This window comes from Oncorhynchus keta, chromosome 32 (genome assembly GCF_023373465.1).
Source record: "Oncorhynchus keta strain PuntledgeMale-10-30-2019 chromosome 32, Oket_V2, whole genome shotgun sequence".
In the NCBI taxonomy this organism is placed as follows: domain Eukaryota; kingdom Metazoa; phylum Chordata; class Actinopteri; order Salmoniformes; family Salmonidae; genus Oncorhynchus; species Oncorhynchus keta.
In genome coordinates, this window is record NC_068452.1 from 29,587,674 (window position 1) to 29,608,775 (window position 21,102).

General features: G+C 44.3%; 1 protein-coding gene across 1 annotated transcript; it reads left to right on the forward strand.

Moving 5' to 3' along the window:
- The first annotated feature begins 5,070 nt into the window (after positions 1-5,070).
- LOC118365581 (envoplakin-like) lies at positions 5,071-17,387 on the forward strand. Its single transcript, XM_052491305.1, has 21 exons — positions 5,071-5,250; positions 7,298-7,397; positions 7,555-7,709; positions 7,934-8,057; positions 8,363-8,494; positions 8,598-8,639; positions 8,832-9,101; positions 9,243-9,338; positions 9,433-9,543; positions 9,646-9,792; positions 9,913-10,067; positions 10,161-10,258; positions 10,410-10,582; positions 10,692-10,870; positions 11,011-11,149; positions 11,299-11,492; positions 12,667-12,817; positions 12,933-13,016; positions 13,133-13,240; positions 13,361-13,453; positions 13,569-17,387. The coding sequence occupies exons 1-21, from the start codon at positions 5,207-5,209 to the stop codon at positions 17,064-17,066; spliced, it is 6,093 nt and encodes a 2,030-aa protein (XP_052347265.1). The 5' UTR covers positions 5,071-5,206; the 3' UTR covers positions 17,067-17,387.
- Positions 17,388-21,102: the final 3,715 nt, after the last annotated feature.

Consider the following 21,102-nt stretch of genomic DNA (forward strand, 5'->3'; position numbering starts at 1 on the left):
GTAATAGTGTAGTTGGTGTTAAAGACTTCCTCCAGAGCTATTCATTTTTTGCAAATGTCAAGGAGTTAACTGTTGTAGAAACTCACTATACTACCCCCGCGCTTGTGCTATGGTAACCTTGTCAAAATCAAGTGTTAAAGGAGACTGGAGTGACACAATCAATGCTTAAACAACCTCCCCAGTCGGTGTTCCAATTCATCCCAAAGGTCTTCAATGGGGTTGAGGTCAGGGCTCCCGAGTGGCAGAGGTATAAGGCACTGCATCTCAGTTCTAGAAGCATCACTAAAGACAACCTGGTTCGAGTCCAGGCTGCATCACAATCGGCCGTGATTGAGAGTCCCATAGGGCGGTGCACAATTAGCTCAGCCTCGCCAGTGTTTGCCGTCTTTGTAAATAAGAATTTGTAATAAACTGACTTAGTCAAATAAAAGTTCAATTTTTTTTTACGTATTCCACACATCTCGACAAACCATTTATGGACCTCGCTTTCTGTGCGCTTGTGTGATCTACCACTGCCCGTTGCTCCTAGAGGTTTCAACTTCACAATAACAGCACTTACAGTCGAACTGAGCAGCTCTAGCAGGGCAGCAATTTGACAAACTGACTTGTTGGAAAGGTGGCATCCTATGATGGTGCCACCTTGAACGTAACTGAGCTCTTCAGTAAGGCCATTCTAATGCCAATGTATGTCTATGGAGATTGCAACAAGTGTGGCTGAAATAGCTGAATCCACTAATCTAATTTTAAGGGGTGTCCACATACTTTTGTATATATAGTGTATGTTTGGCATTAACTGTAAATACTGCCTGCTTTTTCCTTTGTTAGTAGCCTACGAAAGCTGGTTATATTTATATTTCATTGTTTGCTGCAGCCTCGCCTCTATGACTGGTGCTTTCTCATGATCCAGTAGTGAGAAATAAACAGTGGCAGGTTTAGAGGTCCTGTCCCAAGCAACAGGACACAGTGAATCACAGACACAGGTACTCTGTTCTTCTGCATCCACTCATGTCTCAATTTGTAAATGTGCAATTAAGTGTTTCAAAGAGAGCGATTCTTTAGAGCTATTTGTCAGGGTTGAAATTACACGTTAGCGGAGATGGCGCCTATGGACATGGTCGCCCTGTTCCTCGCTCTTAACCAACTTTGCAGTATATTTTTGTGTGTTATTTCTTACATTATTTGCTCAGAACATTTCTTACATTATTACCTCCATCCGAAAATAACTTATGGATATTAGATCGGCAGTCTCGAACCAGCATTTGGACCAGAAATTCAACGTTCCGAATTCTGCCATGAATATTTCTATATTTATTATTTATTTTTATTCTGGGGATTTGAGTGTATTGTTTTGTACTGTCAGGTATTACTCCACTGTTGGAGCTAGGAACATAAGCATTTATTTACACCCGCAATGACATCTGCTAAATATGTGTACGCGACCAATAACGTTTGATTTGATATTCACTAGACATTTCCCCAAAAACATGGGCCTGGGCCAACATAACTATTAAACACATACTCTTGGGGACCCTTTTTATGTTTTCAATGATTAAGGGAATGCCCTTTTCTGCTATGTTCCCATAAGCCTTGTCGTTCAAGCCCTGCTCTTCAGTGTTACATACCTTGACTGAAATGTGTTCTCTCTGTAAATGATTTGTGTGTTCTTGACTGAGCCTCTCCCAGATAAATGGCAGCCAGGCTTGCATAATGTGGAATTTAACCAGGTATGTGTTCTGCCCTGTGGTGTAGTTGGATAGGGGAGGGGTGTGGTGGGGTTACATGTTCAGTCAGTAAATGAGATTGGATTTTTACAATGCAGTAATATGCAGCCCCGGTAACCCACACCTTATGACCACATTAGGAAAACCTGAACTTTGAAAGATGTGATTTTGTCATCACCAGCACTGCTGCTTTACTCAGAGAGAGTATTTTTTAACAGGGATTATGAAGTGAGATAGGCCTACATATTTTTTTTAATGAATGATAAAGGGACGAATCTGGGTTTGGCAGATGCCAGGAGAACAGTACCTGCCCCGATGCATAGTGCAAACTGTGAAGTTTGATGGAGGAGCAATTATGGTCGTTAGATCCAGTGAAGAGAAATCTTAATGCTACAGCATACAATGACTTTCTAGTCGATTCTGTGCTTCCATCTTTGTGGCAACAGTTTGGGGAATGCCCTTTCCTGTTTCAGCATGACAATGCCCCCGTGCACAAACCAAGGTCCTTACAGAAATTGTTTGTTGAGATCAGTGTGGAAGAACTTGACTGGCCTGCACAAAAGTCCTGACCTCAACCCCATCAAACACCTTTCGGATGAATTGGAACTCTGACTGCGAGCCAGGCCTAATTGCGCAACATCATTGCCCGACCTCACTAATGCTCTTGTGGCTGAATGGAAGCAAATCCCAGCAGCAATGTTACAAAATCTAGTGGAAAGCCTTCGCAGAAGAGTGGAAACTGTTAGACCAGCAAAGGAAGAACCAACTCCATATTAATTCCCATGATTTTGGAATGAGATGTTTGACAAACAGGTGTCCACATACTTGTGATAATTTAGTGTATGGCATACAAGTAACTGCCAAAATATAGAAAACCAGCATAAATAGGGCGTTTGGTCACCACGAGCTGCCAGGTTCAATGCGCCTTGGTATAGTTCTACAAGTGTCTGGAACTCTTTTGGAGGAATGTGACATCATTCTTCCATGAGAAACTCCTTTATTTAGAGTTTTGTTGATGGTGGTGGAAAACGCTGTCCCAGGTGCCGCTCAGGAATCTCCCATAGGTGTTAAATTGGGTGACTGAGACACACTCATGCCCTTTAAACCCTATGCATCTTTGAAACCCTTCTTTTAAAAGTCACTGAGATCTCTTCTACCCATGGTAACCAAAATAATAAATGGGCCTTTTTATACATGACCCTAAGCATGATGGGATGTTAATTGCTGTCAATTGCACATGCTTGTGTAATTATATACCAGGCGGTGTCAGAGGAAGGACCTACAAATGGTCAAAGACTCCAGCCACCAAAATCATAGACTGTTCTCTCTGCTACCACATGGCAAGAGGTACCAATGCACCAAGTCTGGAGCCAATGGGACCCTGAACAGCTTCTACACCCAAGCCATAAGACTGCTAAATAGTTAGTTAAATAGTTAACCTGGACTGTCTGCATTGACCCTTTTTGCACAAACGTGTTTTTACTCATTGCGTATGCTGCTGCTACTGTTTATTATCTATCCTGTTGCCTTGTCACTTTATTTAGTTATGTGCACATGTCTACCTCTAATTACCTCGTACTCCTGCACATCAACTCAGTACTGGTATAGCCAAGTTATCTTTACTCATGGTGTTTATTATAACTTGTATTATTACGTGTTATTATTTTTCTATTATTTCTATATTTTCTTTCTCTCTGCGTTGTTGGGAAAAGGGCCTGTAAGTATTTCACTGTTGTTTAGAAGCATGTGATGAATACAATTGGATTTGATTAGATTTTTTGATTATGAGGGTACAATGCACATACACTTAGAAATGTTTGTCCTTCTACCGTCAGCAGAGGCCCCAGCTCTTCCCTCAGCGGTAAGTGTACTCTGCATTCCTCTCTGAGACCTTGACTCCTTATACTAGGTGTGGCAGGTAGCCTAGTGGTTAGAGTGTTGGACTTGTAACCGAAAGGTTGCAAGATCGATTCCCTGAGCTGACAAGGTAAAAATCTGTTGTTCTGCCCCTGAACAAGGCAGTTGTTCACTGTTCCTAGGTCATCATTGAACATAATAATTTGTTCATAACTGTCTTGCCTAGTTAAATAAAGGGAAATAATATAAATACTAAGAGGGGTAATTCATCAGGGTGTGTGTCTGATAATCACTGATACTCAGAAGCCTGGGGAACTGTAGCCTACTGTACTGTAGTGTCTAATAATCACTGATACTCAGAAGCCTGGGGAACTGTATCCTACTGTACTGTAGTGTCTAATAATCACTGATACTCAGAAGCCTGGGGAACTGTAGCCTACTGTACTGTAGTGTCTAATAATCACTGATACTCAGAAGCCTGGGGAACTGTAGCCTACTGTACTGTAGTGTCTGATGCTACAAACAGAATACAATGCAAACCAGCACGACCACAGTTTTGACTTCCTAAAATAAAGTTGTCACATTTTGTTTATTATCTTAGGTTGTTGTAAGATAGACTTGTTTTAACTTGTTTCACTGCACCCTTTCTGTAGTGGGCTAGTGTGTCAGGCCAACACAACATTTAAATCACACTACTACAGATAGCTATTATGTTTTCCTTAGATATTTTTGTGATATTTTTACTACCCACAGATCACACCCTCTTAGTCTGATACCCTCTAAACATTATTGTCCTTCTCTGTTTGCTTGGGTGGCTTGTTGGGTGGATAGCACAGTTGGAATGTGGTGTGCCCAACCTTCAATAAAGGTGTATGTAGTAGTAACTAGGATGATTCTTGTTGGATATGTTTTTATGCCGTGTGAACTTTGGGCATTGTTTGGCATTACACTATAGCCTTTTGGTGTTCTGGCATTTCATCCCAAATATGTCTAGAATCTATTATTGGTAATGACAACTAATCAGTGGTTTAATGTCATTACTAGATAATTCAATCTCCAATGTTTTAAGGTGGAAATGAATTTAGATTGGTTTGATTGAAGTCAGTAAATGTGAGTGAATAGCACCCCGGAATCTAACAGGGGACTGGCCCTGCCACATTCCAGTGTTTCTCCATTGGAATTCTACCAATGAGGAATCACACTGTTTTAATAATGTGTATCTCTTAGTGCTGACTCACTTGATTTAGAAAAGAAGTGCCTATTCAACAATGTCTATAACAAAACTATCTTTATTGATTTTGCCCAGGTAAGACAAAGTAAATATATTAAAAGAAAGGAATGCAGGTGTGTAGGAATGGAGAGAAAGTGAGAGAGAGCGAGAGAGAGAGCGAGAGAGAGAGAGTGGGATGTAGAACAGGAGAGACGAACAGGTCTACCAAGTCTGTTCCTGTGGTCTAGTGCCTTCATGATGACACACCTGTTCGTTGGGGTGGAGCTGAGACAGGTGGCTGCTCTTTAACTAGAGAGAGGAGACACGGCTAGCGAGAGAGGTACAGCGAGGAGAGGGAAGTGAGGAGTAAGGTCAGTTCACATTTCACTGGGACTGACAGAACGCACAGCCTCCCAGGATGTTCAGCAAGAAGAAGGAGTACGACCTGGTGAAAGTGGCCCAGTGAGTTTGCCCTCCGTTGCCTGAACTTTGATGTGTCATGTTTCCTTCTCTTTTCCTTCTCTTTTCTCTGTCATCTGTTTTCTCTTTTTCATTTCATCTCAGCCTGCTTGTATTCCCTGTTGGGCGACCTGGAATCTAGTCCACTGCACATGTGGGCATTTGTTGACTGGTCTTTTCTATGTCCGACTTGGAATGATAGTGTTCTTTTGAGAGTCCGCAGTCTTCCAGGAAAATGCAGGAGATGATTTAGATGAAGTATCAGATTTGATCTATGAGCACTTAGTATCGTCTCATTGCTACCTTACATAAGCGTAAAATATATCTTATCTGCCGCCGATTGATGATGAGACAAGACAATCATTTCTGTAGTAACTGTCACAATTTGTTTACTTTACTGAGAAAAGAGTATTCTCACTGGTTTTTGGACTGTGTTGTATGTAACCACTGATGTGTGCCTTTAGCAATAGGGTGTGACATTAAGGTGCATTGGTCTTCCACATTGCTCTCAGTATTCAGTAGTTGGCTGCTCTGACTAATTATGTAGACAGAGCAACAATAGCTCTGATGGATAATACTATGTTACACTAAAGTAGCCTGGCCCGGTAACAAAGAGCCCAGAGCACATAAAAGCACTGTTTGAAGAAGTGTGATCTCACAGAAGTGAGTGACAGACAGCAGATGTGGAATGTGTTTCGGTACATCGCTGGAAGACTCAGGATTTATGTTTATGTAGAGAAGAGGGTATGTACTGTGTGTTCTGTTGCTTAAACAGGTTCTATCAGATTTGTGTATATACAAAGTTTCGTAGAGATGAATAGATAGTATGTTTTTGTGAAATATGTGCTATGTTCCTTTCAAGTGTGCCTTGATAAATCAATAATCTGAGGATTATGTTTCAGTTCCTTTACATCACTGAACACTGTGTCCCTCACCACATGCAGGAACACCCTCCACATCACTCCTACACTGGGGTGTGTCTTGGTGCTACAGGGTGTAGAGTCTGGATCCTTTGCATCTCACTATCTTATAGAAAACCAGCAGGGTGACTTTTAGGCTTCCCTTTAGTGTCTGCCTGTCACACTCCTACTCACCCTGACATGTGTGTGTGCTGTTTGCTTTGGTACGGTAGCTATGCATTATCTAACTCCTTTTAACCTTCTTTAGGATGTGACAGGGTATGACAGGATATGTCTGCCAAACCTATGTGGACTTTGTCATTTTACCACATATACTAACAGAGATAAGCAGTTGCCTAAATGACTCAGAACTTTCAACAAGGCATGTATGAGATACTGGATACCACAATGTTGAAACAGTAAATCTCTCCCCCCACTATCACTATTCGTTTTATTGTCCCATTGGAATGGAATTGCATTCATCAGCTATTAACTTTGATCAAAGTGATTCATGGTGACATCAGTAGAATTCCATGTGCTATGTCACCCATTCACTGTAAATTCCTGAGGACACTCCTCAATAATCCATCAATGTGAGGGTGTGTACGAATAAATAGCTGACTTTCATAACAGCGACTACGAGTAGGAATGACAGAACAATAAGTACAAGAACATACAGACTTAAAGATGTGTTGATTGCTAGATTAGTGTAGATGATTGACAGTCCTTTGTGGAGTTGGATGGGGGAGGCTGAGGAATACTTTTTGTTCTGCCTGAGTCTGGTTCTCATTTTGATTATTCTACCAAACCTGGAGTCTGGTTCTCATTTTGATTATTCTACCAAACCTGGAGTCTGGTTCTCATTTTGATTATTCTACCAAACCTGGAGTCTGGTTCTCATTTAGATTATTCTACCAAACCTGGAGTCTGGTTCTCATTTAGATTATTCTACCAAACATGGAGTCTGGTTCTCATTTTGATTATTCTACCAAACCTGGAGTCTGGTTCTCATTTAGATTATTCTACCAAACATGGAGTCTGGTTCCTGAACATTCAGGTTGCTCTACTGATCTTTCTTAGATAGGCCTACTGGTTTCAACAATGTGTCAATTACACTGATGTGAATGGAGGTTTGTATTTTCTCTTTCCAGGAGCCAAGGTAATGATGTGGCCGTGCTGGTGACGCGCATGCAGAGCAATGCAGACCGGGTAGAGAAGAATGTGCTGCGCTCTGAGGAGCTGATGGCTGTGGTAAGAGGTCCTACCATCCCTACCCACACACTGCCTGTGTATGTAATTACACAGTTATACATACACCTTTACCTAACACGTTTAACAGATCATTTATCAATGTGCAATTCAACACAAATGTGTCATGATGCGGAGTGCCTTTCCGTTTCTGTTCCAGGACACAGTGAATGACAAGAAGGACAGGCCCTTACTGCACCAGAAGGAGAATACAGAGATCCTAGCTGAGGCTGAGGGGCTGCTGAAGGATCTGTTCCTGGATGTGGACCGGGCCAAGAAGCTTTCACACCCACAGGCTGGAGAGATAGAGATTGAGTGAGTTCCAGCAAGAACACACACACACACACACACACACACACACACACACACACACACACACACACACACACACACACACACACACACACACACACACACACACACACACACACACACACACACACACACACACACACACACACACACACACACACACACACATGTTATCTCTTTCCCTCTTTCAATATGCCTCTTATTTCTCCTTTTTATCTGGTCCTCAGTGTGAGAAACCTCCATGACCGTTGGTCTAAGGACTGTACCATGTACCGGGCCCTGTATGAGGCAGTGCAGGAGGTAGAGCTCACTCCCAGGATTGACTGGTCTCAGGTGCTGGAGGAGAAACAGGTGAACCTGCCATATCCTTGGTAACACTCTATTCAAGACCAGTATGACAGTAGACGGTACTGTCCTGCCATTATATAACAACTTTGGTTGACCACCGCTTTCTGCTGGTGCAACCAAACCTTTGGTATTAGCTCCTAGTTGCTTGGAGTAACATATATTTCTGATTGTAGTAGTAGTGGTACAAAACTTTATTATCCCCAGGGGGAAAACAGCCAAACAAAGTTAACAAGACATGTGGTCCAGGTAAACATACAGCTGAACTCTAGAGGATTTACTGTACCTGTGTGTTGTGTTGTGTGTTATAGAAGCAGATAAGTGCAGAGAGGTACGGGCCCAACCTGTCTGATGTGGAGAAGCAAATTGCCTCTCATAACATCCTGCACCAGGAAATCGAGGCCTACGGCTCCCAAATTAACCGCAGCAGCACTGGCTCTCCGGTAACGACTACAAAGCCCTCGGCTGCTTTCTTCATTCTGAATCTCACCAAAACTAGGGATTAACTTGAAACAATGATTATCATGGTTTGTTTTCTGTCCACAGGCAAAGTTGTCTACCTTTCAGAGACAGTACACAGATCTCTTGGTGAGTCCAGAAGTTATGTAATACATCTGGGTGTGCATTAAAGTATGGCTCTGACATCTGACTCAAAGGGGCTCAGAATGCTACACTGTTGTGGTTGTATTTGAACCTTTGTGCCTGTGCTATCTCTCCATCGTTGACTATAAGATAGTCCGGGTGTGACTGATCTGTCTCTCCCCATGCTGTGTGGTGCAGGAGGTCTCCCTGTGGAGACACAGGTACCTGGCCTCTCTGTATGACTACATGCAGGGCTGCAGTAAGGAGCTGGTCTACCTGAGCGAGTACCAGGAGAGGATCCTCAGGAAGGACTGGAGCGACCGCATGCTGGACCCCCCAGGGGTGCGCATGGAGTACGAGAAGTTCAAAAACAACACTCTGCGAACACATGAGAGCGAGACCAAGCAGCTACAGATGGATGGGGATCGTCTCGTTGAAATGAAGCACCCTGCCAGCTCCACAATACGGGTATGTTTATATGGTTACAAAATGTAAACCTTTCCCATTGTAATAGCTTAAGTATAGGACATTGAGTTACTCACCACATGTGTTACTCACCACATCATCTACTCTGATCTTCCCTGGGGCAATATGCTTGGTTTGTCTCAGGCACACAGCGACGCATTGCAGAACGAGTGGCAGAGCTTCCTAAACCTGTGTATCTGCCAGGAGGTACACCTTGACAACATAGACAACTACAGGAAGGTACGTCATCTCTTAACCCTGGGAAATGACGTTTCTTATGGCTCGTTGTCATGGCTCAATGTAACATTGCTCCTATGTGTGTTCCTACCTACAGTACCAGCTGGATGTAGAGACCTTGTCTGAGTCCATGAAGAGACTCAACTCTAATCTGGACCCCAAATCACTGAACAACAACAAGAACCCAGAGATCCTGCTACAGCTTGAGGTGAGATTTGGTTTATTCTTTGTATCTAAGTTCAGTCATTTCTATGATGTACAGCATTATTTCAATCTGTTCTCTAATATCTTCTGTACCTCATATCCTCAGGGTGATGAGAGAGCGATAGAGAGGAACGAACAGCGCCTCATAGCCCTGAGGGAGTTCAGCAGCACCATTGCCCCTCTGAAGCTGCGGCGTCTCCGCCCCACCAAACCCACCCCTGTGGTGTCCCTGTGTGAATGGACCAATGGAGAGGTAGAAAATAGCTTCATAGAATAGCATTGTGAGAGTTCTGAGAAGCTAAAGGGCAAGCTAATGTCCTGTCAATTGACAGCTGTAGCACAATATAATGATGGAAACTCCTGTCACCCTTAGGACTCAGTGTCTCAAGCAGAGAAGCTCATGCTAAAGTCCAACTTAGACGATGAGAACTGGGAGGTCCAGACCAGCACTGGGAAGACCAAAACCCTGCCTGGAGCCTGCTTCCTGGTCCCACCGCCAGACACTGAGGCCATTGAGAAAGTGGAAAGGTAAAGAGGGAGAAAAAAAGACTCTCCTTATTACAATGACACAAAACTTAACCACCATCCCAGGCGAACTGTAATGTGTGTTTGTGTGTCCAGTCTGGACAGAGAGCTTTCTAACCTGAAGAGAAAGAGAACTACTCTGATGGCCTCCCTGAGGAGCCCCGGTGTGGAGGTGGTGCGCTCAGTGAGAGCAGGTGAGTGGAACATCACTCCACTTGCTAAGAACTTTAGCAGAAATCATTTAGTTTGAACTCACAGTGGGACCCTAGTAGATACAGGGGACTAGACTCAGTGTGGCCCTCTCCTGTCCCCTTATTTCTCACTGTGCCCTCTGCTCGTCCTCAGCCCCAGTGGCTAATGCCCCAGTGGACCCAAAGACCACGGTGCTGGCCAGCCAGCTGGACAAGATCAGCAAGAACCTGGACCACAGTGAGAAGGACATTCTGAGCCGGCTGAGGGCCCCTCTGGATCGCAGTGACCCCACACGTGACCTGGCCAACAGGCTGAAGGAGCATGAGGTGAAGGGATTGTTTTTTATTTCAGACCACTGCAGCCTGCTACATAGCATCATTATAATGGACAGTGTGTTTCTGTAGTGTGATATCCATGGTGTGTTTTGCCCTGCAGAGGGACACCCTGACTGTTAGGAACCTGGAGGCAGAGAAGGCAGCGGTCCAGAGAGATATGGATCCCATGCTAGCCCAGAAGCCCCTTGGGCCCACCACCTCCGCCCTGTCCCTCAACCTGAGTGGTCTTAACAACAAGTTTGACGACACCAACGTCCTCTGTGACCTGTACAACAAAAAGTAAGAATTTAGTTTACAATGTGAAATAAATCAAAACTATGTAAAGGTTGCGTTAGCTATATGTTCTTATTTTTTTACTTATTATTTACATCCAATTCCTCAAGATTATTCTCACTCACTAATTTCTTTATCTTGACCAGAGCCACAGCTTCCATGTTCTTGGAGAGGCAGATAAATATGGTGGACAACTCAGTCTCTGGCTTTGAGGAGCAGCTGGCTGAAGATGCTGCCATCCCTGATGTTCCCAACGTCCTCCAGACACGGACCGCGAAGCTTCAGGTAACAGTATTTCAGTCATTAGACTACTTAAAGTTCATCACACATCATGTCATTATGATGGACTCTTACAAGTTGCAGTGAGTGTTTTGCTTTGATTGACCCATCCTCTTTGATCAGTCTCCTGTGTTTCTCTCTTGTCCTACAAACAGAACATGCGCAAGGCTGTAGCGTTAAAGCAGGACGAGATGCTGAAGCTGAGCAGGGACTTGGAGTCCACAGAGCAGCTGAGCAGCTCCCTGCAGAAGGGCTTCCATGAGTACTGCCCAGACATACGCCGCCAGGAGACAGAGGTCAAACACCTGAAGAACCGCTATGCCAACGTCAACAGTCAGCTACAGGAGAGGTGAGAACCCCATCTGTCCCACAGCTAAACTCAACAAAAAAGAAGCATCCCTTTTTCAGGACCCTGTCTTTCAAAGATAATTCATAGAAATCCAAATAACTTCACAGATCTTCATTGTAAAGGGTTTAAACACTTTCCCATGCTTGTTCAATTAACCATAAACAATTAATAAACATGCACCTGTGGAACAGTCGGTAACACACTAACAGCTTACAGACGGTAGGCAATTAAGGTCACAGTTATGAAAACTTAGGACACTAAAGAGGCCTTTCTACTGACTCTGAAAAACACCAAAAGAAAGATGCCCAGGTTCCCTGCTCATCTGCGTGAACGTGCATTAGGCATGCTGCAAGGAAGCATTAGGACTGCAGATGTGGCCAGGGCAATAAATTGCAATGTCTGTACTGTGCGACGCCTAAGACAGCACTACAGGAAGACAGGATAGACTGCTGATCATCCTCGCAGTGGCAGACCACATGTAACAACACCTGCACAGGATCGGTACATCCGAACATCACACCTGAGGGACAGGTACAGGATGGCAACAACAACTGCCCGAGTTACACCAGGAATGCACAATCTCTCCATCAGTGCTCAGACTGTCCGCAATAGGCTGATAGAGGCTGGACTGAGGGCTTGTAGGCCTGTTGTAAGGCAGGCCTGTTGTAAGGCAGGTCCTCACCAGACATCACCGGCAACAATGTCGTCTATGGGCACAAACCCACCGTTGTTGGACCAGACAGGACTGGCAAAAAGTGCTCTTCACTGAGGAGTCGCTGAGATGCCTTGGTGGAAGAGTGGAATAACATCTCACAGCAGGAACTGGAAAAACTGGTGCAGTCCATGAGGAGGAGATGCACTGCAGTACTTATTGCAGCTGGTGGCCACACCAGATACTGACTGTTACTTTTGATTTTGACCCCCACTTTGTTCAGGTACACATTATTCAATTTCTGTTAGTCACATGTCTGTGGAACTTGTTCAGTTTATGTCTCAGTTGTTGAATCTTGTTATGTTCATACAAATATTTACACATAAAATAAACGCAGTTGACTGTGAGAGGACGTTTCTTTTTATGCTGAGTTTTTATGTCACAGTTATATATGTCTTGTGTCTGTGGTTACTTCTGTGGTCTATGATATACTGATGCTTAATTACAAATCTATTGTTATAGAACGGTTCTGCTGCAAGAGGCAACCAATAAGAATCAAGGCTTCCAGAGCTCTGTCCAATCATTGAACGTATTTTTGACCAACCTGCCTAATAATACGATCAATCCAAGTGATGGACTTTCTCAAATTAACTTCAAGCAGAACTCTCAGAAGGTTTGTGAGTTTATTTTTGTGTTATTTTATCTCAATAATTGTCCATGCTATGAACATCATCAGTTTTCTGCAGTACATTTATTTTGTTCTTATTGTGTGTTTGCTTTCTTTTCAGAGAGTGGTGGAGGACATAAAAAGGAAATCAGATGATGTGGGCCTAGCAGTGAAACAGTCCCGTGACTTGCAGAATGTCCTCAATGTGAGTTAAAAAAATACATCTAATCAGAGCTACCATTAAAAATGTCCATATCAGTTGAAGGGTTTTGGTCAATGTTGTTCTTAAAAGAGAAAATATATATTCACCATGTCTCGTAGGAGTATGAGGCCAAATCTGATAAGTACCGTGGTACACTGAAAGATGTGGATGATGAAGATGCCAAAAGACGTCACACATCCGCCATGGCTGACGCTGTGCTTAAAAAGGTATTGTGGACCTGAGAGACTGCAACAATCCTCATCCTATAGTTGACTTAATTTGCATTCAAGTTTGGGCATTGATTCAATATCCATGATTTGACTAGAGGCTGTATGTTTCTGTTTCAGGAAAGAGCTCTACTGAACCTCTACTCAGAGGTGTCTGCAGAGAATGATCAGCTTCTCAACAAGATGGGATTGGCTAAGAACATAATTGCCCAAGTATGACACAATTACTTTGTAAAACATCAACACAGTGGATTCTGTAATTCCTAATTAAAAAACCCACTCTAGTATAGGTTGAACTATATTGTCCACTGTTACCTGCTCTGAACAGAATGAAGAGAAGGTGAGCCAGGTGGTGGTGAAACAGGAGCGGCAGCTGCAGAGCCAGCAGAAAGACCTGGAGGAAACAGACGTTCTAAAGAGAGAGCTGGCGGATGAGACCACCAGGCGCTCCCATGCTGAGAATGAACTAGCAACATACAGAAAGAGGTTTATTTCACTGAAAAGCCGTAGAGGTGTGGAACGAATGGAGGAGAGGGAAGTTGTGCAGTACTACCGTGACCCCAAACTAGAGGGTGACCTGGTGTCCCTGAAGAGTAGAATCCAAGATGAGACTATAAAACACTCTGGCACCCAGACAGAGATAAAGGTTGTCAATGAGAATATCATCTGCCGGGAGACTGAGCTGACAAATGTCAAACCTAGGCTGTTGACCAAGGTGTTGACTGAGTTTGAGAGGGACCCCCAGCTTGACAAGGAGGCCACCAAGCTGAGAGAGGAGATGCGCAAGCTCGAGCAGGAGGTCCAGGTGAGAGATACAGAGACGGTCCACATGAAGACTGAGATCACAGTTCTGGCACAGAAGAGACCGACTATCAAAGAGAGAGTAGTGAAAAAGGAGGTGGTGAGACTGGAGAAGGACCCGGAGATGCTGAAAGCAGTTCTGACCTTTCAGACCGAGATCTCAGAGGAGGGGTTAAGATCCAAGTCCCTCAATGATGACATATTCCGCACTAGGAGCCAAATAAACACACTTGAGAGGATAATTCCCACAATCCAGCCTAAGATTGTTACCAAGGTGCTGAAGAGGGTGGAACAGGACCCAAAACTCATTGACGAGGTTAAGACTATCCACACCAGCCTGGAAGAGGAGAACAAGATAAACAGTGATTTGATGAAGGAACTCACCAGCCTCCAGATCCGCTACAGTGAAGTGGAGAAGGTACGGCCCAAGCTTGAGGTCAAGGAGATCATCAATGAGATCTACAGGGTGGACCCTGAGACAGAGGTGGAGCTGGTGAGGCTAAGGAAAGAGCTGCATGACTCTAATCGAAACCGCACTGATCTGGAGAAAGAAATTGACTCAGTTATGGTGGATCTTAAAACTTTGCGTTCCCAGAAACCCAAGTCAGAGTACAAGGAAGTGACCCAGGAAGTGATTAAAGAGGAGAAGAGCCCAGAGGTCATCAGGGAAATTAAGAGGTTGAACGACCAGGTTTCACTTCTGCGGGTCTCATATGACAGCACCCTGAATCTGCTGAGCCGCCTGCGCAAAGAGAGGGATGAATGGAAGGTTGAAAAGTCTAAGTTAGAGACAAAGCTTGTAAACAAAGAGGTGGTCAAATATGAAAATGACCCCCTACTGGAGAAGGAGGCTGACCGTCTGAGGAGAAATGTGAGGGAGGAAATCCAGCAACGACGCAATATGGAGGAAACTGTCTTTGACCTGCAGAACAAGTACATCATGGTGGAAAGGCAGAAACCAGAGGAGAAGATTGTGATGCAGGAAGTGGTGCGTCTTGAGAAGGATCCTAAACAACTCCTGGAGTATGAAAAGCTGAACAAGAACTTGGATGAAGAGGTTAAATCCCGTAGAAAACTGGAATTGGAAGTTCGACAGTTGAGAGCCCTGGTTGAGGAGAAAGAGAGAAACTTGGCACTGATGGACGACCGGCAAAAAAAGATTCAAGTAGAAACAGAGCTTAGACAGATCAAATCTCGCATCCTTGAGCTTGAAAATACCCCTCAACCCATTGCGGAGAAGATCATTATTGAGGAAGTCCTCAAAGTGGAGAGAGACCCCAAGCTTGAGAAACTAACCAGTGGCTTACGCACAGACATGGATATGGAGGAAACCAACATCAGTCAGTTGGAAAGGGACATCCGAAACCTGAAGATCAAGTTGGACATCCTGCGCAAGGAAAAGTCCATTGAAAAGACTGTATATAAAGAGGTGATTCGGGTGGAGAAGGACCAGAATGTGGAGGCTGAGAGGGACCATCTCAGAGATCTAGTGTTGCAGGAAAGAAGTTCCAGACGGGATCAAGAAGATGAAATCCAGAGACTTAATACCAAAGTGACCCGGCTCCAGACCACAAAGTCAAGCACCTCTCACGAAGAAACAAGTATCACCCTCAATAGAGATTCCCTGATGAGAGAGAAGGAAAATCTCCTCCAAACACTGAGGACTTTGGAGTCTGAGAAACATGATTTAAGCATATCGTTCCAGCTGCAATCCAAACTGATGAGTGAGAGAAACCAGATAAACAGGCAAAGGGGTTTCAAGATGGATTCTGAGGTACAACGTCTAGAGAAGGACATCCTGGATGAAAAAGACCGGATACACCAAAAGGAGACCTACATTATGGAGCTGCAGAACAATCTTAAGAAAGAGGACCACACTGAGACACACACCAGAGAGACCAACCTCTCCACTAGAATCAGCATCCTTGACCCCGAGACTGGCAAAGACATGTCACCATATGATGCCTACTTAGAGGGCCTGATTGACCGCAACAAGTACATCCACTTTCAGGAGCTAGAATGTGACTGGGAGGAGATAACCTCAATGGGTCCAGATGGGGAGACCTCGATTCTGCAGGATCGCAAGAGTGGAAAGCAGTTCTCTGTCAAGAATGCTCTAAAGGATGGCCGCTTGACCCAGTCCGATCTGCACCGCTACAAGGAGGGTAAAATGCCTATCTCAGAATTTGCTCTCCTGGTCGCTGGGGATTCCAGACCAAAGCCTTACATTGGTCCAATCGCAACACCAAGGACACCGACAAAGACCACTGTGGCATCTTCTTTGAGCACAATGCCATCATCACTAAGGTCTTCCTACTCAAGTCTCACAAACAATAGATACGGCAGCAGTAGCAACCTGAATATTTCTAGCGGTGATGAGCTCTTCCCAATCTCTGGGGTGCTGGACTCCACCACCAACAGCCGTATGTCTGTACGTAGTGCCCTGACTCGAAACCTTATTGACCCAACCACAGCCCAGAAGCTCCTGGAGGCACAGGCAGCCACGGGTGGCATCGTTGACCTCAACAGAAAGGACAAGTTCTCTGTTCACAAAGCAGTTGAGCTGGGTCTCATTGACAAAAGTCACATGCATCTGCTACTGAATGCTCAGAAGGCCTTCACTGGAGTGGAGGATCCTGTGACAAAGGAGCGTCTCGCAGTAGGGCAAGCGGCTGAGAAAGGCTGGATACCTCAGGATAGTGCCATGAGGTACATGGAAGCACAGTACCTGACTGGGGGGCTGGTGAACCCCCATAAAGCTGGTCGCATCAGTGTCCAAGATGCTCTTAACACCAAGATAATCGACAGCACAGTAGCCAAGAACCTCCAAGACAAGTCTGCCCACACCAAAGAGTTGATTGACCCCATCACGAAGGAGAAGATCTCGTACAAGGAGGCAATGGATCGCTGCAAAAAAGATGTCACTACAGGGCTCTTGCTGCTCCCTGCAGCCTCCAGCGGTGACTCCAAAGATGCACCATCATACTCCAACTATCGAATCCCTGGTTCCTACAGCCAAGTCTAGACATGTGGCTGACACACATGCCAGATCTAGAGAGATGCTACAGCTCCAGGTGCTAAATAGAAATTCACATCACAACAACACAAACACATGTTCTTTTGATGTTTTTATGGTAAAGGTAGAACATTTTTATAGTTCTGATTGTTGAAGTCAGAAAATGTCTAGGTTGAACTGTACACATTTACCTGTTCTTTATTGATGCTATGATTCTCAAGAGTTGCTGTACACATAATTTAAATTAATGTTTGGTGAAAAGCTTTCTTTGATTTGTTTTTCAGTATTGTGAGAGCCATTTCTTCCAATAAACTTTCAAATAAGCACTCATTACATTTTTCAAAACAAAAGTTGGTCTCTGTGTATGATTACCCCTATATGATGGTGGTAATTGTTGAAGTTCAAGTTGTTTATTTGTCACATGGACAGGAACACATTGTGGTGTACTGTACACAGTACAAGGACATTCTTGCTTGCATGTTCACCTCTAAACAATGTGACAATAATAGAAAAAGTAAAAAAAACTCAAATAAAAATTGAACTCAATGGAATAAATAAAAAAAATTGAGCAGGAAAATGACTTCAAGGATGCTCAGGGATTAGCTTTCAAAGAATAGTATTGTCTTTTCAGTAATGGCAGTGGCTCCCCTCTTTCCTGGTGTTTAGTGTGCTGCCCACTGTCAATTTCACTTCTGTGACCACATGATAACATGAGGATGTCTGTGTTTTGACATTCTCATGAAATGGCAGAACCATACAAGGTAGCATGCCAATGCAATAAACCGTGGATTTAATCTGGAGAGTTTCTGTGCTGCTGTGTGTCCAACCGGAATGGGCCGTTATGCCAGTAAATAAGGATCTACAGATGTAAATGTCCCTCCCCTTGTCCTGGTGAGAGGTGAAAGGTGTTGTGGGGACTGGTGAGAGTCCCCTCTGATGGGATGTCTAGTAAACAGATTAGTTGGTTACATACAGGGCTTTATGGGATTACTGGACATGAGCCTGCCTGGGGGAGGAAGTGGCCCCCTCCTATAAGTGGGGTCATAAAATGAGGTTGTAAAATTTGTGACCTGGTGCCATAACTGGTTAAAATGATATAGGGATTAAAAACAGAGTGATTACAAAACACAGCCTAGCTATGAGAATAATGCATTTGACAATGGGGAATTTGTCCATTAGGTCCAAATGTTACATTGTATTTTGCACCGTTTGGTGAAATGACTTGGTTCCATGCTGATGTAGATGATCCCTAAATTCCGAAATTGAGAAAAATCCATCAAGCAGCAACTTGAATGCCCTGGTTGGCACATTGAATGCCCTGGTTGGCACATTGAATGCCCTGGTTGGCACATTGAATGCCCTGGTTGGCACATTGATCATTGTAATACTGTTCTTTTAAACAGCAGTCAAAGGTCTAAGGGACCACTTTGTTGGTTTGTCCATGCCGTCTGAATAACTGTCATGACTGAAACGACACAAATGATGGTATACATTATGACGACAACTCACTCATTCACTAGCAGTACGGAAGGTGGTGTGGCATGGAATCGTCCGTCCACCTCAATGAAAGTACAGTAAGTATCACGACTCAGGAGAAGACCCAGATGCAGACAGTTTGAAGTAACAAAAGCGGGGCAGGCAAACGACAGGTCAGGCAGAGGTCAGTAATCCAGAGCAGAGTCCAAAATGTACAGAATGGCAGGCAGTGTCACGTTGGTATAAAGGGATCGGGAGACAGGCGCAGGAATGCGTAATAGGGGTTTTATTGACCCAAATTACAGCATGCCATGTAGAGACATGGGGATGAAGACCAAACAAACACATATGCAAAACAGGGTTGAAACCCAAACAAAAGAGCGAGGAGTACCTTGAATAAATACACCGGGGTGAGACCCGTAACATACACTCACACAGTGATACCACACGGGACGAAACCCGTAATCTGCACAATTACAAGCAGCACGAAATCCTAAACACAGCACAGGTACTCACACGACCAACGGACATTGTAACAATAATCGACAGCCCAATGGTGTGAACCAAAGGGCACATTTAAACAATTACAATCAGTGGGAATGGGGACCAGGTTGCACTGCTGACGCGCTGCACCAGCAGTGCAACGACACAGGCCCCGAGGATGATCACAGGAACGCAGTGTGGGTCGATCAGGAACCGATGCAGCTGCAGAAGTTGCGGCTGCGTCGGAGGGACGGACCAGTTGCGGCTCCTGAAGTTGCACTGTAGGACTGACCAGCTGTGGCGATGTCGGACGGCCCGGTTGCAGCTGTTGCGGAAGCACCGGAAGGACCAGTCTCAGCGTCGTCGAACGGGCTATTCCCGCTGTCTCCCTTGATGGTTGATTATTCTGTCATGTCGGTATAAAGGGATCGGGAGACAGGTGCTGGAATGTGTAATAAGGGTTTTTATTTACTCAAATTACAGCGTGCCATGTAAAGGCACAGGGACGAAGACCAAACAAACACATATACAAAACACAGGGTAGAAACCCAAACAAAAGAGCGAGGAGTACCTTGAATAAATACACCGGGACGAGACCCGTAACATACACGCACACAATGATACCAATATACACCGGGACGAGACCCATAATCATATGTGCAATACAAGCGACACAAAAGCCAAAACACAGCACAGATACTCACACGACCAACGGACATTGGAACAATAATCGACAGCCCAATGGTGTGAACCAAAGGGCACATTTATACAATTACAATCAGGGAAATGGGGACCAGGTGTGCGTAATGACACAGTTCCGGAGGGATCTGTGACAGGCAGGCTCATGGCAAGCAGAGGTCAGTAATCCAGGGTAGTGTCACAAGGTACAGAACGGCAGGCAGAATGGTAAAAACCAGGAAAACAGGGACTGAATGGTAAAAACAGGAGTATGGGAAAACCGCGGGTATGCTCGACAAGACGAACTGGCAACAGACAAACAGAGAACACAGGTATAAATACACGGGGGATAATGGGAAAGATGGGCGACATCTGAGGGGGTGAAGACAAGCACAAAAACAGGTGCAACAGATCAGGGTGTGACAGTAAGTTGTTTTCAGTCATTGTAAACAAAACATAATGAATGACGATAGTAATTGCAGGCCCTTTTGTATTACTGTGTGATTATTGCCATAATGCCATACCACGGTCTTTGGCACTGATCCTGTATCCACTGCACACAAGAGGAAGCATTTGCACCACTCTGTTTCCACTGTTGGGATGAATAGGCATCACTGACACCTGTCTTTCATTTAATTCAATTTAGTGCCGCTCACGCTTCTAACTCTGATGGCTGGGGGAGTCGACCTTCTTTCATTGCTGTGACCTCAGCAAACACATCGTACAGCAGCACTCCTCACTAACGGCTAGAAAATATCCCAACACTATTACATCCAGAGCAGCAAGGGGAAATGCACACATTTCTAAACAAAAGGATGGAATTAGGTGATCTGCGGCAATAATTCGTTCAAACACACCATAGCAGTGTTTACATGGCTTTGTTGACATGTATGGTGGTGGTGGTCTCCCCTTTGTAGATGGGATTTAAAGAATTTGTCATGATAACATTTTAGGATAAAAAGTAGGATCATGTTATAATTGAGCTTACTTTTGTAGATTTGGTTCTAAATAAATGAGTGAGGGGAGTTTATTTCCTTGAGCCAGATTTACCCTTCCGTGACAGTATGCCTTATTTGGGAAAAATGTACTCTGGAAGGCTTTGCCTTCTCTCCAATAAATACCACCTTGAGAGAGATTATCAATTTAAGCAAGGTGTAATAATACACTTCATGTAAAAAGACAACACTAATATATGGCAGTCAGTGCTTTATTACTATTTCACCCTCACCGAAACTGACAGTCAGGAACTATAACAATCTGTAACTTTCAATTTGAGTCAAAAGTTAGCCCCTGCACTTTACATTTTTGTCACTTACAGTTAGTGCATTCATCTTAAAGTAGCTAGGTGGGACAACCACAGAGGTGGAAGAATGGAGCACTCAGGTTGGGGTGTAGGGTTTGAGCATAG

What these genes read in the sequence shown, in the direction of transcription:
- LOC118365581 (XM_052491305.1), top strand. Translation starts at nt 5,207, where the DNA reads ATGTTCAGCAAGAAGAAGGAGTACGACCTGGTGAAAGTGGCCCA. An exon ending in AGGTGCTGGAGGAGAAACAG is followed by an intron (nt 8,058 to 8,362) that starts GTGAACCTGCCA and finishes TGTGTGTTATAG; the next exon opens with AAGCAGATAAGTGCAGAGAG. An exon ending in CTGACGCTGTGCTTAAAAAG is followed by an intron (nt 13,241 to 13,360) that starts GTATTGTGGACC and finishes TTTCTGTTTCAG; the next exon opens with GAAAGAGCTCTACTGAACCT.